General features: G+C 39.5%; 1 protein-coding gene across 1 annotated transcript; it reads right to left on the bottom strand.

Annotated features, from left to right (window-relative positions):
• Window positions 1-1,234: 1,234 nt before the first annotated feature.
• Window positions 1,235-7,653, bottom strand: LOC143857966 (lanC-like protein GCL2). Its single transcript, XM_077368532.1, has 6 exons — window positions 7,439-7,653; window positions 7,131-7,309; window positions 6,919-7,030; window positions 5,979-6,095; window positions 5,588-5,902; window positions 1,235-1,722 (listed from the first exon to the last, which is right to left on the bottom strand). Exons 1-6 carry the CDS (start codon window positions 7,589-7,591, stop codon window positions 1,384-1,386), a joined length of 1,215 nt encoding a protein of 404 aa, XP_077224647.1. The 5' UTR covers window positions 7,592-7,653; the 3' UTR covers window positions 1,235-1,383.
• Between the last annotated feature and the right edge of the window lie 7,115 nt (window positions 7,654-14,768).

Here is a 14,768-nt window from a genome sequence, read left to right as displayed (position 1 = left end):
GAGGAATAGCGAGGGTGAAGGTAATTGCCACAAATATTGATTCCAAATAATGTCTCGTAGAACAGATTTGCAAATCCGATTTTTTTTTCACTGTTGTAGCTTATTTGGAACTCTAAGGATTGGTTCCAAATCTCAACTGCAAATGTGAGAAATCCAAATCTAAATCTTGTGGGTATCCAAACGTGGCCTAAGATTATTTTTGAACTGGTACATTAAGTTGCCATCCAATTCCAACACATTGGCAGATTCACATGCAAATGCTGGAAAGTAGGGAATAACAGGGTTTTTAAAACTAAGATTATTTTTGAATTGGTACACAATAAGCTGCCATCCAATTCCATTCAATCGTGGGAAGACATGAAGAGGGCGTTCTATAGCTAATTCTCGAGGTTCAAACTATAGGTTTTGATGGCAGATCTGTCCATGCTAAGACAACAATAGAGAGAGAGAGAGAGAGAGAGAGAGAGAGAGAGAGAGAGAGAGAGAGAGAGAGATGCATCACGTTTGGGGAAATGCTTAGATTGATGTGCGGCTATACAAGGTTAGATCGAGTTAAAAAGTGAAGACATCCATAAAATGGTGGGATGTCACCAATTGAGGACAAGATGAGAGAGCACCGCTTAAGATGGGTTGAGCATATCCAACGTCGGCCTTTGGATGCTCTAGTGAGAAGAAGTGACTCGTGCCAAGTTGATGGGGTAAAAAGAGGTAGGGGCGGACCGAAAACAACTTCGGTAGAAACAGCGAGAAAAGACTTGAGGGCTAGGAACAATACAAAGGCTTAGTTGTGTTGAGTTGAGAATTACATTTACGAGGTTATTGGGGCTCGTCATGGCATTATATATGGTATTTAAAATCAAGTTTAATTAGATAAATAAAGGAAAACGCTTTGAAAACGGAATATGTCTAAAAAATAAAGACATATTCGGTCATTTTCACTGTATTAATTGTGTCTCATGGGGGATTCGAGCTCTTTTCATTGCTTTTTTGTGGATGTAACACAATAATTGATCCCAGATTTTTCTTCCTCTCACTTTGTATTTGTTCATTGGGCAGATGTCCCTCGTGCTTCTCTTTTTAATAAACTCTTGCTTTCCCAACAAAACATAAGATAATTTCCAGATTCAGCTCAGAGGAATTCCTTTGAACTGCAGACAACCGAAAACCTGTTCATAATGGTAAATTTTTCCAGATTCTCCCCCCCTGTACTAAAGATTTTCTTAATCACAGCCAAAGCCAAAGCCAAAGGATATAGATAGCATAAGACTATTTCTATTTCCTATGTAGTATCTCTTATCTGATACATACATGCCCAGAACTGTTCTTTTGAAGAGATGCAAAAGGACATGAAATTCCTCTACCCCTCAGTAGAAAGAAAGAGTTCTAAATTTCATAAGCTGGGAACCTGGCCTCAGAAGGTTCAATCATGTCTAGGAAGAGATAAGCCAGGCCACCCGAACCTTCGAAGAGCGAAAGTGGGCGATCACCACCATGCATTTCCCCATCCGATATCAGACGGTCGGATTTGTCAACCAGGAAGCAAGCAAATGCTTTGGCCCTGTACAAAAACTCGACGTTACCTGTCACCCGGTAGAGCGAGAGAAAGACGTAAGCATTCCCACTTACGCCATGACAGATCCCAACCTTCCTTAGCAACCCTCGGTTCCAGACCACTTCTCCAGCATCTGCAGCTGCTTTCAGAAACTCCTCGTCACCAAACACCTGACCATTTGTTGATGGTAATAAGCAACAGTTTGAGAAAAGACTCGAATCCCAGTAGAGATTCACCTTTGGAAAATATAGTGAAAGAAAGATAAGCCTATTTAATTTGTTCAGAGCGTCTTCCCAAAACATATTAATAGGAAATTTAAGGAAACTGCACGGTCACCTAAGCAAGGATTATCTTAACATTATATTGTGAGGGTTGTTAGTCAATATTAAATTGGAGTTATATAATTCATAATAATTTTTTTTTTGAATGGAATATAATTCACAATATTTTTTTTTGAAAATTGACATAAATATATTAAATTCATACGAAGATTACATAGTGGAGGAACAAGGAGTCCATTAGTAAGTACATCGCATGATGACCTAGGAGATAACTCCAGGTCCCTGGAAGAGCAAAAATACAAAAACTTTTCCCCTTTCCCCGTTCCCTTCTCATACTTCACACCCCGACAGAATTTCCAACTCTACGATCTATTCATGATTAACGTCCCATTCACGGGTGCCACCGCTTCCAATTTCCATTTTCAATGATAAGGTGGAAACTTCACTTCAAGCCCTTTCCCATCCAAATGTCGCTTCAAGCAGCTATGTTTTGTTAAAGAACGCCTTTTCTCCCCAATTCAACCTCTTATAGTAGGGAGACTCTCCTAAACCCAACAATCCTTTCAACTTAGCACTAATAATAATACTAAGATAGTCAGAGAAACCATTAACGCTCCCAAACCTCGAGAAGCAGCCTTAATTTGGTTTGTTTTTGAAGTTTTTATCGAGAGAACAACTTCCAGAATGGCTCTCTGAACCTCCAAGACCGCATCTTTGCTTCCAAAAAGAGCAGGAAATAAAATCCTGAGACTTGAGAATCATGCCAGAAGGGCGCGATCCGATGAGCCTTTTTTTAGAATGCCCAGAGTCTTCTTTGGCTTTGGTTTCTGACCATCAGGACCTTTCGGTTTAGATTGTCTAATTCGCTTTAATTCTTTATCAGAAAAAGGTCTCACCTGCCCCCTTCGATGCTAATACAGATCCCAAGAGATTATCATCAATCCCTGAGGGATCCACAAACTTAGGAGCCTTGGGACCACTGCCCTTTTTCTTTGATGGGGATTTGAAATTTGAGTTTGAATGGTAGGATCCCAAGGACACAACAGTCTTCCTGCAGGGATTCCTCCACTCAGCCGGTAACCCATTTCCCACCTCCGGGATCACCGGCGGCCTTCTACCATGAGATAGGCCCACAAGTGGGTCAACCATTGGAGCCAGAATCGGCGGAATCAACGGACTAATCGGGTTCGAACTTGTCGTTTTATGGGGGCAGTGTTATGTGGAACCGATTGGGGCTCATTGCTTTATAAGAACTGGGGTATTTTAATTCCAATGGTAAAGCAATCACCCAATATCTGAATCTGTACAGAAGGGTGAGATAACTTCCATCTAGAGGTTAGGATTTTAGCCGACACAAATCTCATACAATGATCATGACTTCCTTTCATCCTTACTTCCAAAACCGGGTCAAAATTTTTTCCTAAAGCTTCCATCGTAGAGGTAGCCCAAGGGTGTAACAAAATTCTGTAAAAATTAACCCAAATTTCTTCTGCTCCCTGCACAAAGTCCTTATGCCAAGCAAAAAGAGATAGGAGCTGGCTTCCACATGCCTCGAGGCCTTTTGCCAGAACCCCGGCAGCCAAATCCGTGGAGTCAAACATGAAACGAACTTCATCCTTTGCTAGCACAGGGATTGGTGAGAGAAGGGATGTTCCAATAGCTTTTAGCCCATTTCCAAAGTTCATCCAAGGTCCCATTGCCGTCCCTTCTCCTACCAATCAGACACGCCTTTAAAATGTCAGTCCACATTTCCACCTCCTTCCCCGAAATAGATAAAGTCGAGGTCCCTTCCTCAACAAATGTCAGGATCTCCCCGGAATCAGGCCACCACATACTCTCATCCTCAACACTAGTCAAAGGCTTCTGTGACTGGTAGACAGGAGTCAAGATATGAAGATGAGCAATTGTCTGTTTGCTTTGGTGACACCACCAGCATTCGATTCCGACATCTAAAGTTAAGGTAGTCACACGTTGAGCGAAGCCAATCCCCAGGCCACCTCTCTGATGCTGCCCATTTAGCTGTCTTCCCCAATCTCAAAGAATTATAATTCAAAATATTTGAATAACAAGTTAGTGAAACGACATCTGAATCATTAACTTGGTACTTATTTTGCTAGTTTCTTTACATTTGGGTGCCAAAATTTAGTCTTGTGTTGTTTTAGGAGAAAGTTTTATAAGACAGCTGTGAGGCAAGCCATGCTGTACGGCTCAGAATGTTCGGCCACCAAGAAGCAGCACGTGCATAACATGAGTGTAGCGGAGATGCGAATGCCTAGATGGATGTGCAGCCACACAAGGTTAGATTGAATTAATAATGAAGACATTCGTAAAAAGGTGGGGGTTGGCACCAATTGAGGAGAAGATGAGAGAGCACCGCTTAAGATGGTTTGGACATATCCAACGTAGGCCTTTAGATGCTCTAGTGAGAAGAGGCGACTCGTGCCAAGTTGATAGAGTAAAAAGAGGTAGGGGCAGACCGAAAACAACTTGGGTAGAAACAGTGAGGAAAGACAAGATAGCTAGGAACATAACAGAGAACATGACCTTGGATAGGATAGAATGGAAGAAAATGATCCACGTAGAAGAACCCAACTAGAGCCAAGATTAGAGCTGGGTAGATTTCTTTCACCTTCTTCATGAAATTTTTCTAAAGGATTCATTTAGCCGACCCCAACTAGTTTGGGACAAAGGCTTTATTGAGTTGAGTTGAGGAGAAAACTTCCACACCCTTGTAAGTGAGAGTTGGTTTGCCATATGGTAAGAGGACAAAGCTGAGGGGGAGGTAAACTGAGGCACAAACCGGGGCTGGAGGAGGAAATTACACGGTGTTTGGTGTCAGTGTACCATCCCCCTCCTAAGAGGGAGAAAAACAATGGTGAGTTTCATTTAGGCCCTGTTTGTTTTGTATTTTGATTCCAAAGCTTTCATTCTTTTGGTAGTGAGCAGCACATCATCAAGTTCCAGGGCTTGTCAATATGAGCCCTTTTGGACCATGATTACATTCTAGAGGTCGGTAATCTTTGCCTTAAGGAGTGTGGCACACAGTCAATTCTATCCAAGAAAGGTGACACACACCTATTTGACACAGAAATTTGGTTGCTCGTGGTTTTGAATTCTCCATACTGGTTTCATCATAAAGACATGAAAGAGGGGCGGATTCTCTTATAATATTCACTGGTTGTTTAGTACTACGGGGTTACTGCTTCTTAGTGGTTTCTTTTTTATTTTTTGAATGGTAATGCTTCTTAATGTTTCTTCATATCTGTTTAAGCACATCTTACCAACACACGCAAGGAAATAATGGTTGTGTCGGTCTTTGTTGTTAGGGTTTTGTTTCTTGCAAAGTTTGAGGAAGAAATAAGAGATCGATACAATAGAAACTCCCTTTCCATAAGTTATCTACGTGAAAGAAGATTAATGAGGTGAGTGTGAAAGGGAGAATTGTTAATGGCTGTTCTCCTTGTCTTGTGTCATATTTTCTTTACAAGCCATCATCTTCCATCAAAGGATCTTTTTAAGTTTTGGTCAAGATTGTGATGGTAGGACGGCGAAATAAGCATCACCTTTTATTGTGTGTGGAGCTTCTTAATTCTACACCCTTGACCTTTTGATGGGTATTTGGTCTATTGTTTCATGAATTAGGTGCTTTGGTTGAGATCTCATTATCCACCACAATCAAGAGAAAAAACATGATGAGAAAGATCACAACATTACCTGAGCAGTTACCACTCAAAAAAAAAAAAAAACACATTACCTGAGCAGCTTTGGCAAGGGTGAGAGCAAAACCAGGAGCACCATGACACCAATGCACAAGGCGATCTTCTTTGTTCTCCTCACTTGAGGGGTAATTCCCACTTGGGAAACGATTTCGAATCATGTAGCGAAGGGTACCTTTGACATACTCCTGATCTTCCGGCTTCAGCTCCATGTCCATCAAGACATGCATGATCCCTACCAAACCATGAGCAGCTCCCCAATACTTCTTCCCATGCCATTCATACATCAATGGGCAGCTCCCATTGTTGGACAATTGAATTCCATCCTTGATCATTTCCTTCACTATTACACCCTACAGAGTCCCCAATTTACATAATATCTGTCATCTTTACCCTAGAACAAGGAAAACAGATAAGATGAACACTTACTGTGTGCGATGAAGGGATGGTCCCCTTTCCTATGTGTCTATTTAAGAAGGAACATGCCCACAAATATCCAGCTCTCCCATATAACAGCTCATTTGGAATTTCTCCGGGAATCTGGATCTGTTACAATGAGAGAAGTCATCACATACCTCAAGTAAACAAAGAAGCTAACAAGTCCAGCACCATGGTTGAAGAATATGGTCATTTACAGAGAAGTTTTAGATAATCTGAACATTAACATAGGCTACAGTCCCTGTTTTCTTTGTCTTTGTTCGCGCTACGGATATGAGAAATGTACCCAAAAGACGGACAATGAAAACTCAACCTTGCTATTTATTCATGGATCTAAACAATAACATTAATGAAGGGTCTCTTTGGATGCCACTAAATCTGGTTCTTATTTGGAAATAAGCTTATGTTCATTCAGTCTTATGAGCAAATGTGAAATTAAAGCCTCCTCAGAAGCTTTATTTAGAATATTAGAACCACTACTTGCAAATAAACAGATTTTAGTTCAAAATCTGTTTATTTGCAAATAATTTTTGGAGGTATCCAAAGAGGCTGAAAGTGATCACTTTATGATTATCGATTCAATCAAGATATACGCCAACAGAAGGATAGAAATTTCCTTCTAAAGGTAAACAATTAAACCCTTTACTTCCTGCTGCGCATGAGGGTTTGTGTTTTCATGGGAACAAGTTTCACAGGATACATCTAGGAACCACAGCAACAAAAGAGAAATGGAAGGCAAATGCAGAATAAAGAACAACAAAATACTGGTTACAATACAGAAATAGTAATTGTTAGTTTGGGAGAGGAACCCAATTGCGTTTTGGGTTTTCATTTTGAATGGTGACTTATGTGTAAGATTGCGAACTAAAATTTTTTTTTGGTCCCAAACAGTCCCAAATCATTCTGGTCAGATGGGTTTTCTGAGCATTACCTTTTTGAATTGGGTGAGGTAGTGATCCATCAATCTCTGATCTCTAGCCTGCTTCGCAACCACAGCACCAAGAGCACATACGCCAGCACGCCCACAGATAAATGTCCCAAACCTGGATACCAAAATAGAAACTCAGTTTTTAGGAATAATAAGATGTTCCTTATAATAGTAATACTTGAAACAAGAAGAAGAAGAAAAAGAGAAAGAAATACCCAGAACTTCTTGAAGCAGAATCACAAGCTCTAATAATCTCAGTACAGAAAGTAAGGTCAGCATTGTTGTTGGTAACTTGGTAGGCTTTGAATAGTAAGAATGCAGTTCCTAGAGGACCTGTGTACATACTGAAATCCTTTACACGCCCTCCGGCCCGTGTCCATGTCTCCTTCACTATCTAACAATAAGAAGAAGAAGAAGAAAAACCCACAAAATCAAAGAAGGAAGCACGATTTCTTCAACAACAAAGAGAAATTAGTAGAGAGAGAGAGAGAGAGAGAGAGAGAGAGAGAGAGAGAGAGAGAACCTTGTCTTTAAGATCCAAAGCGAATTGCATGAGTTTTTCAGCTGTTTTTGGATAGGGCAGAGAGAGAAGGTTGGTGAGGGAATCCTCGGTTGTTGTTTCTTCAGATTCTGTAACAAATTCTGGCATTTCGTTGGGGAAGAAGCGATCTCCCATCTCTACACTTTTTCCTTGATTGAAGAAGAAAAAACCCTGGTCAAATTCTCCAAGAAGAAGGAGAGCAGCAACCCTCAGATAAGTCGCACGCTACAAGTGGGTCCCACCCTGAGAAACACTGTAGATTGTGGGCCCCACATTTTAAGCTCATCAGGATCGTACATCCTATAAGTCTAATGTTTTTTTTAGGGAAATGTTACCAGCACGACCATATTTTGATGAACGCACTCCTCACTTTATTAAAAAGTAAGGTTATGGCCCACACCATAGGATGATCCAAACCGTCCATTAGATTGGCCACAGCCTAAATAGGTGGTGCCTCAAAAATCATTTCCATAGGTTGATCCTAACCCTCCGCCCTATAGAGGGATCGAATCTTAGAGGGTTGATCCTGACCCTGACCCTCTATAGATCGAAGGGTTAGTATTAACCTATGGGAATGATTTTTCGGGCACAACCTATTTAGGCTGTGGCCTATCTAATAGACAGTTTGGATCATCCTATGGTGCGGGGCCATACCTTACTTTTTAATAAAGTGACGAGTGTGTTCATCAAACTATGGTAGTGTTGATAACATTTCCCTTTTTTTAATATGAGGAGATTTTATACGGTGTAAGCCTTTAGTCCTGTATTTTTCAAAAAGTACTGTACACCCCACACTATAGGATGCTCCAAACCATCCATGTGATGGGCCGCAACATAAATAGGTTGTGCCCAAAAAATCATTTCTATAGGATGATCCCAGCCCTCTAATCTAAAGGAAATATGAAATGATATAATGTTTCCGTTTCCATTCCCACCTAATCGAAATCTCAATAGATTTGTTCAAACTTCATCAAAAACATGTAAACTCAATCGAAATACACTGAAAATAACAAAATTTGACAGAAATGACCCTAATAATCTTAGGGGAGTGATAAATCGACCCCCCAAATTGACAAATCGACTCCCCATGTGTCTTTCTCTCTCTTCTAGGTTAGAGAGAGAAAGAGGAGGGAGAAAGACACATGGGGAGTCAATCTATCCATTTGGGAAGTCGATTACTGCCCTAATCTTATCATTGTGAATTTCAGACCATAAGAAATATAAAGGTGATATTTTGAATGCTGATACACACATCAAAGAATGGTTGATGATAATTATAACAGCAAAATAATTGGGAAATGATATCCCCACTCCCTCGTTTTGACAAGTAACACTCACCTATCTGAAGTGGAGGAGATGGGGGCATTGAAAGAAGATTACAATAGGCTGATCTTACAAGAAGAGATAGCGTGGAGGTAGAGGTCTAGGGCAAAATGGCTAAAACGAAGGTGATAAAAATATGACATACTCTCAAGAGATCACAAGTTCAAGTGGGCGAGGGAACCATATTAGAGTACTATAGGTTAATGGGGCTTTACTTGAAGATAAGGATGTGATAGTGAAGGAAATTGTGACATTTTATAAGGACCTGTACTCCTTGAAAGGGGTTATGCGACCTAGACCAGATGATGTACCTTTTAGTACGCTGGAGGAAAGGGAGGGGATTACCCTAGAGAGTTGAAGAGGAGATAAGATAGCCCATTTGCTTTGGAGAGAGATCGAGCCGCGGGTCCATATAGTTTCTACCTATTTTTAAGGCATGTTAGGACTATGCCCAAGCGAATATCCTCAAGGCTTTCAAGGAGTTCTTTGAAGGACTGGAGTTGAGTAAAAGAACATGAGTGAACTTCATAGCACTAATGCCCATGGTGAAAGGAGTGCTTAATATCGAGAAATTTTGTCATATAACCTTAATGGGATGTCAAAGGTCACCAAAACGGTTAAAGAAGGTACTGTTAGAGTAATTAGGTCAAGCAAGAGGTTGCTTGAAGCATTACACCCAAGGTATCTAATTTGGAATACCAAGTTTGTTGCCTCCAACCCCTATATATATTAGATACACTAGGGTTTTAATAGGTTAGTGGGCTCTAGCCCAAATAGGCCCACTACACCGGTCCATTATCTTATTGGGCTTATATTAGAACATACATGGGTTATATTATATACCCAACAATCTCCACCTATGTTCTACATATAGCACAATCCAATAGATAGATAGTGTAATGTTCAAAACAAAATATTGAATCATCCACATCACCATATGGTCTATATCATAAAAGATCTGTAATCCAACTGAAAACATGAATCCTTTTATGACAAACCAAGAGTTTTAGATATACAACAAGTTAAACTCAACCAAAAGGTAGTTTCACATATAAGTGAACCACACTGATCTTAGATGAATTCATTCATGGGGTATGATTCTCATCGAGATCCAAAATAAAGTTTCACAAAAAAGTGAATTCTATGCATACTGAAATGCAAGCATAGTCTTTATGACTTTAGAAGATATACTCATCAAGTAAGTCATCTTCATCAAAGTCCAAATCAAGATAAGCTCCTCATTTTTTGCCAATCCCTATGAATTACCAAATATGAATTTCATGAAAATGAATTCAATCATTTGTGTAAAACACTAAAGTATCTAGTTCTACCTGAAGAAGAACTTAGTACAATTCCATAATTCACGAAAGTCTCTAGTTCTACCCGAAGAAGAACTTAGTACAATTCAAAATGGCTGAAAAAGTATCAGTATCACTCTCACCATAAACATCATTGTCAAGTTTCAATAAAGAACAAGACCTAAACAGCTTCTTTTGCAAATAACCATTCCTAATTGTCAAGTTTCATTAAAGAACAAGACCGAATAGTTTCTTTTGCAAAGAATCATTTCATGTTTCTTTTTGGAATGTTACAGTCATCTTATCCATATTTGAGTTAAGCTGTATCATCAAGTTTGGAATGTACAACCTTTCCCAAAAATGACATGTCATCAAATGTGGAATGACACACAACAACTGTAAACATCATCAAAACATATCAAGTGCCTATCTTGGCCAAAAGGGAGATTCGAAGATTCAAAATAACATGGATGTAGGTTAAGTCCTATCTATACAGACTTTAACCCCATCTCCCCTACAATTTTGAATATTCGATCTTTGGTCAATCCCTTTTGTGAGAGCTTCGACGTATTATCCTTCGATTTCGTATCAATCAAAGTGATAATCCCGTGTTCTTGAGATAATTCAACATGTCATTTTTCAGCCTAAGATATCTCCTCTTACCATTAAAGAGTGAGTTCTTCACAACCATAGTTGTTGCTTGATTATCATAGAGCACACTGAAGAAACTAATCCTCAACCGGGTCAGTGGAATATCCATAACCATAATTAGATTCTTTATCTCTTTTACTTCATTTGCAACTGAAGTTAGAGCATAAAGTTCAAATTTGACTTCCACACAACAACAGTAGATTTGTTGTCCCATAATTCTGATCCCATGATTCATCAGAATATCCTTATAGGATAGGATGGCCACCATAACAAAGAGCATAATCTTGAGTACCCTTAAGGTATCTCATCAACCTCGTAAGGGCATCCCAGTGCTCATAGCCAGGATTACTAGTGAAACGACTCAGCATGCCAACTATAAAGGCTATGTCTGGCCTAGTGCAACACAAAACATACATGAGACTACCAATCAGTTTAGAATAATCTAACTGACTCACACTGTCTCTTCCTTAGAGATCAGCTTCTTGGTATAATCAAAATGGTGTCTCAATCGGTTGGCACTCACTGCATCCTCAAAAGGAAAGTAGTTTTTCATATAATGGGCTTGGCTAAGGGAAATCCCTTGCCTGTCAAAACTTACTTTCATACCAAGAATGATGTCAACAACACCCAAGTCTTTCATGTCGAAGTCTTTACCCATGGTTAGTTTCACATTACTCACCACAGAGAGAGATTGGAAACAATAATAAACATCTATATACAAGCAAATAATCATGACATTATTCGACACAAAACGATAGTAAAGGCATTTATCCGAGTAATTGATTAGAAAACCCAAGCTCTTTACTACCTTGTCAAATTTTTGATGCCACAATTTAGGTGCTTGTTTAAGACCATACAAAGATTTGTGTAACTTACAAACTTTGTTCTCGAAACCTTCCATGACAAACCCTTCAGGTTGGTTCATGTAGATTTCCTCTGACAGTTCTCCATTGAGAAAAGATGTCTTTACATCCATTTGATGTACAATAAAATGCTTAATAGATGCCAAAGCAAGAAGAATTCTTATCGTGGCCAAATGACAGACCGGTGAGAAGACATCAAAGTAGTCGATCCCACTTACTTGAGTATAGCGCTTAGCTACTAAACGTGCTTTATATCGAGCTATGGATCCGTCAGGATTAAGTTTCTTCTTCAATATCCACCTACAGCCCACAGTCTTAGCCCCTTTTGGCAAATCGACTAGCTGCGAAGTTAGATTTTTCAACAGAGAGCTCATTTCATCATCAATGGCTTCTGCCCACAACAAAGAGTCCCTAGAGCTCATCGCTTCCGTATAGGATGATGGATCATTCTCTAAATGGTAGGTCACAAAGTCCTCACAAAAATTTTTGGGTACTCTATCTCTTGTAGAAACTCTTACAGGAACTGAATTAGAAATCAGATTGGGACAAGTGTCAGAAGTAACTAGCTCAGACTCAACCGGCAATTCTGTAACCATCTCTGTATCGCCTGGTATGGTCAAACCCTGATCTCTGAGAAATTTATTCTCAAAGAAAACTACATCTCGAGATTCTATAACCATATTGGTTAATAGATCAAAAAACCAAGCAGCAGCACTATCTTCTGCACCTCCTAAATAAACACAAGTGTTTGTTCTAGTTCCCACTTTAGGTCTCCTAGGGCTGGTATCCTTACATAAGCAATACAGCCCCAAATCTTAAGAGTGTCATATCTACAAGGATGCTTATGTCATAACTCATACGGAGTGGATGAGCATTTGGAGTTTGGCACTCTATTCATGATGTGATTTGTAGTCTCCTCCTCTATCACTCCTAAAGCTCTTAATTTTCAAGTTCAGTTGCAATTCAACTCAATTCTTGAAAACTTTTAAACTTATCAAAAGCTTCATCTTTTGATTTTAACAAAGAAATATGACAACATCTTGACATATCGTCTATAAATGTGATCAAATACTTCCGACCACCTCTAGTAGTGAAACTTTTAAAGTCACACAGGTCATAATGTATCAACTCAAGAAGTTGTGTGCTCCTAAAAATCTGACAAAAAGGTTTTCTAGTGATCTTAGTTTGAGCACAAACCGCACACCTGTCAAACTAAATTGACATAAGATTATAAGTTTTAGTAAGTTGGACCATTATCCGATAGTTTACATGTCCCTATCGGTTGTGTAACAACTTAGGATCAACAAGTGGTGAACTAGCCGGACTAATAGTCTCGTTTGCTAAACTCAATCTATATATACCATTGATGAAGAAAGAACAGCCAAAATAATAAGAGTTAATAATTAAAGTTACTCTACCACCCAAAAAGATAAACAAATGCTAGCATTATCTAAAAGACTAAAAGAAATTTTTAAAGTTAATATTTTTCCTGAAGAAAAGACCAAGTTCGCAGTACCAGAGTGAGTTACCTCTGCCTCTGCTCCACTAGCCACTGTAACTGTCTCTTTCGCTGCAACATCAACTAAAAGTTTTTGGGAGTTGCAAATATGACATGTGGCTCCTGTATCTAACCACTAATTTGAAGAAGTACTGGCCTTACCGTTGCCCAACATAGCAACAAAACCATGAGGCTCAGCCTTGCTCACCATCATATGAGCTTCCTTCTGTGGTGTATCAGATTTAGACTTTTTAGGTAGCCTACAATTTGCCGCAAAGTGACCTAATTTTTCACAGTTGTGGCACTTGCCCTTCTTTTTCTGAAAGATAGTCTTTTTGGCCTCCAACTTGGGATTGTCACTTTTAGGTGACTTGAATTTCTTAGAAAATTTCTTGGGATTTGATACCACGTTAGGAGCAGATTGTCACTGTCTAACCATCTCGAAGGTATTCCTAGCTCGATTCTCATCTTCGATTCAAATGAATCGTTTGAGATCATCCAATCCCTTTTGCACCTTTTTCCTATACACTTCAGTTTTAAAAGAATGCCATTGAGATTCATCAACTTCTTCAAGCGTATAAGCAAAGATACTTGTGGACCCTGATCCGAGAGAGAGGTGGGGGACGAGCCCCCAGCGGCCTCTTAGATCATCCACGTGTGAAGGAGAGCTCTACCAAGGAACTCTCGAAACGGATGACACCCTCATAGCATAGCACGAGTGACGATATAAAAGAGACACCTCTCGATTCGGGAACAAGTCCGGATTTGAAACGTACCTAAACAAACGCAGAGTCGCCATCCATGGTATACGGCCATGGATCCTCAAACAAAATAGGCTTTGTATACCATGGATAACCAGAAATGAATGAGTTCGTACCTGATTACGAATGGAGAAGGTCTGAAGAGCACCCCCAATTCGTCCAAGTGTAAGCACCTGGTCTCTTATGCCATTTATTATTAACCTCAAAGAGTTTCAAGCGAGAATCATATGAAATAGGAACAATTCTCAGGAATCGTCTACCTAAGCATGCATTTCCTGAGGATAAAGAAATAAGCATATACAAAATGAAATGAAAAATGTGTCACCTAAGCAAAGCTAGGTTATGAGTGACATGCCTAATAGGTGTCTAAGTTCTGGTGGACATACACATGCAAGCTACAGCTAAAGGTATAGTATCAGTACAAGACAGTAAGAAAACACAGCAAAACATACAACACAAATCAACTCTATACATGACTGGACGTAAGTTAAGACATGTCTACACGGTCTGTGTCTTATTGGGCTTATATTAGAACATACATGGGTTATATTATATACCCAACAGGTACTCCCAAAGCTAATATCCAGTAACCAGTCATCCTTTGGAGGAGGGGGACAATTGATAGGCTGTGCTATGATCACTAATGAGGTGGTGGATCTCTACGTAAGAAAGGGGAGAAAGGAATATTCTACAAAGAATGGGATTGCTTGGATTATCTTTGACAAAGAATAGGATTTAGATAAAGATGGCGAGGAAGGATCCAGAAACGCATATCATCAGTGTGGTTTTTCAATTATGGTAAACAAATCTCCAAGAAACTTCTTCAAGTCTACTAGAGGTTTAAGGTAGGCAATCTTCTATTTCCGTTTTTATTTGTGATTGTGGCAGAGACATTGAGCAGAACGATTGACAAAGGAA

The sequence above is a fragment of the Tasmannia lanceolata genome, unplaced genomic scaffold (genome assembly GCF_043159265.1).
Source record: "Tasmannia lanceolata isolate RefF3 unplaced genomic scaffold, GAP_Taslan_0.1 ptg000025l, whole genome shotgun sequence".
Lineage (NCBI taxonomy): Eukaryota > Viridiplantae > Streptophyta > Magnoliopsida > Canellales > Winteraceae > Tasmannia > Tasmannia lanceolata.
The sequence above is the reverse complement of the archived record's forward strand: the minus strand, read 5'-3'. Positions and strand labels throughout refer to the sequence as shown.

Excerpts from the sequence above, each read along its gene's own strand:
- LOC143857966 (XM_077368532.1), bottom strand. The coding sequence starts at position 7,591 with ATGGGAGATCGCTTCTTCCCCAACGAAATGCCAGAATTTGTTACAGAA. Across the intron at positions 7,310-7,438 it reads CTTTGGATCTTAAAGACAAG|ATAGTGAAGGAGACATGGAC; the intron begins GTTCTCTCTCTC and ends TCTTATTGTTAG. Across the intron at positions 7,031-7,130 it reads TCTGCTTCAAGAAGTTCTGG|GTTTGGGACATTTATCTGTG; the intron begins GTATTTCTTTCT and ends TTTGGTATCCAG.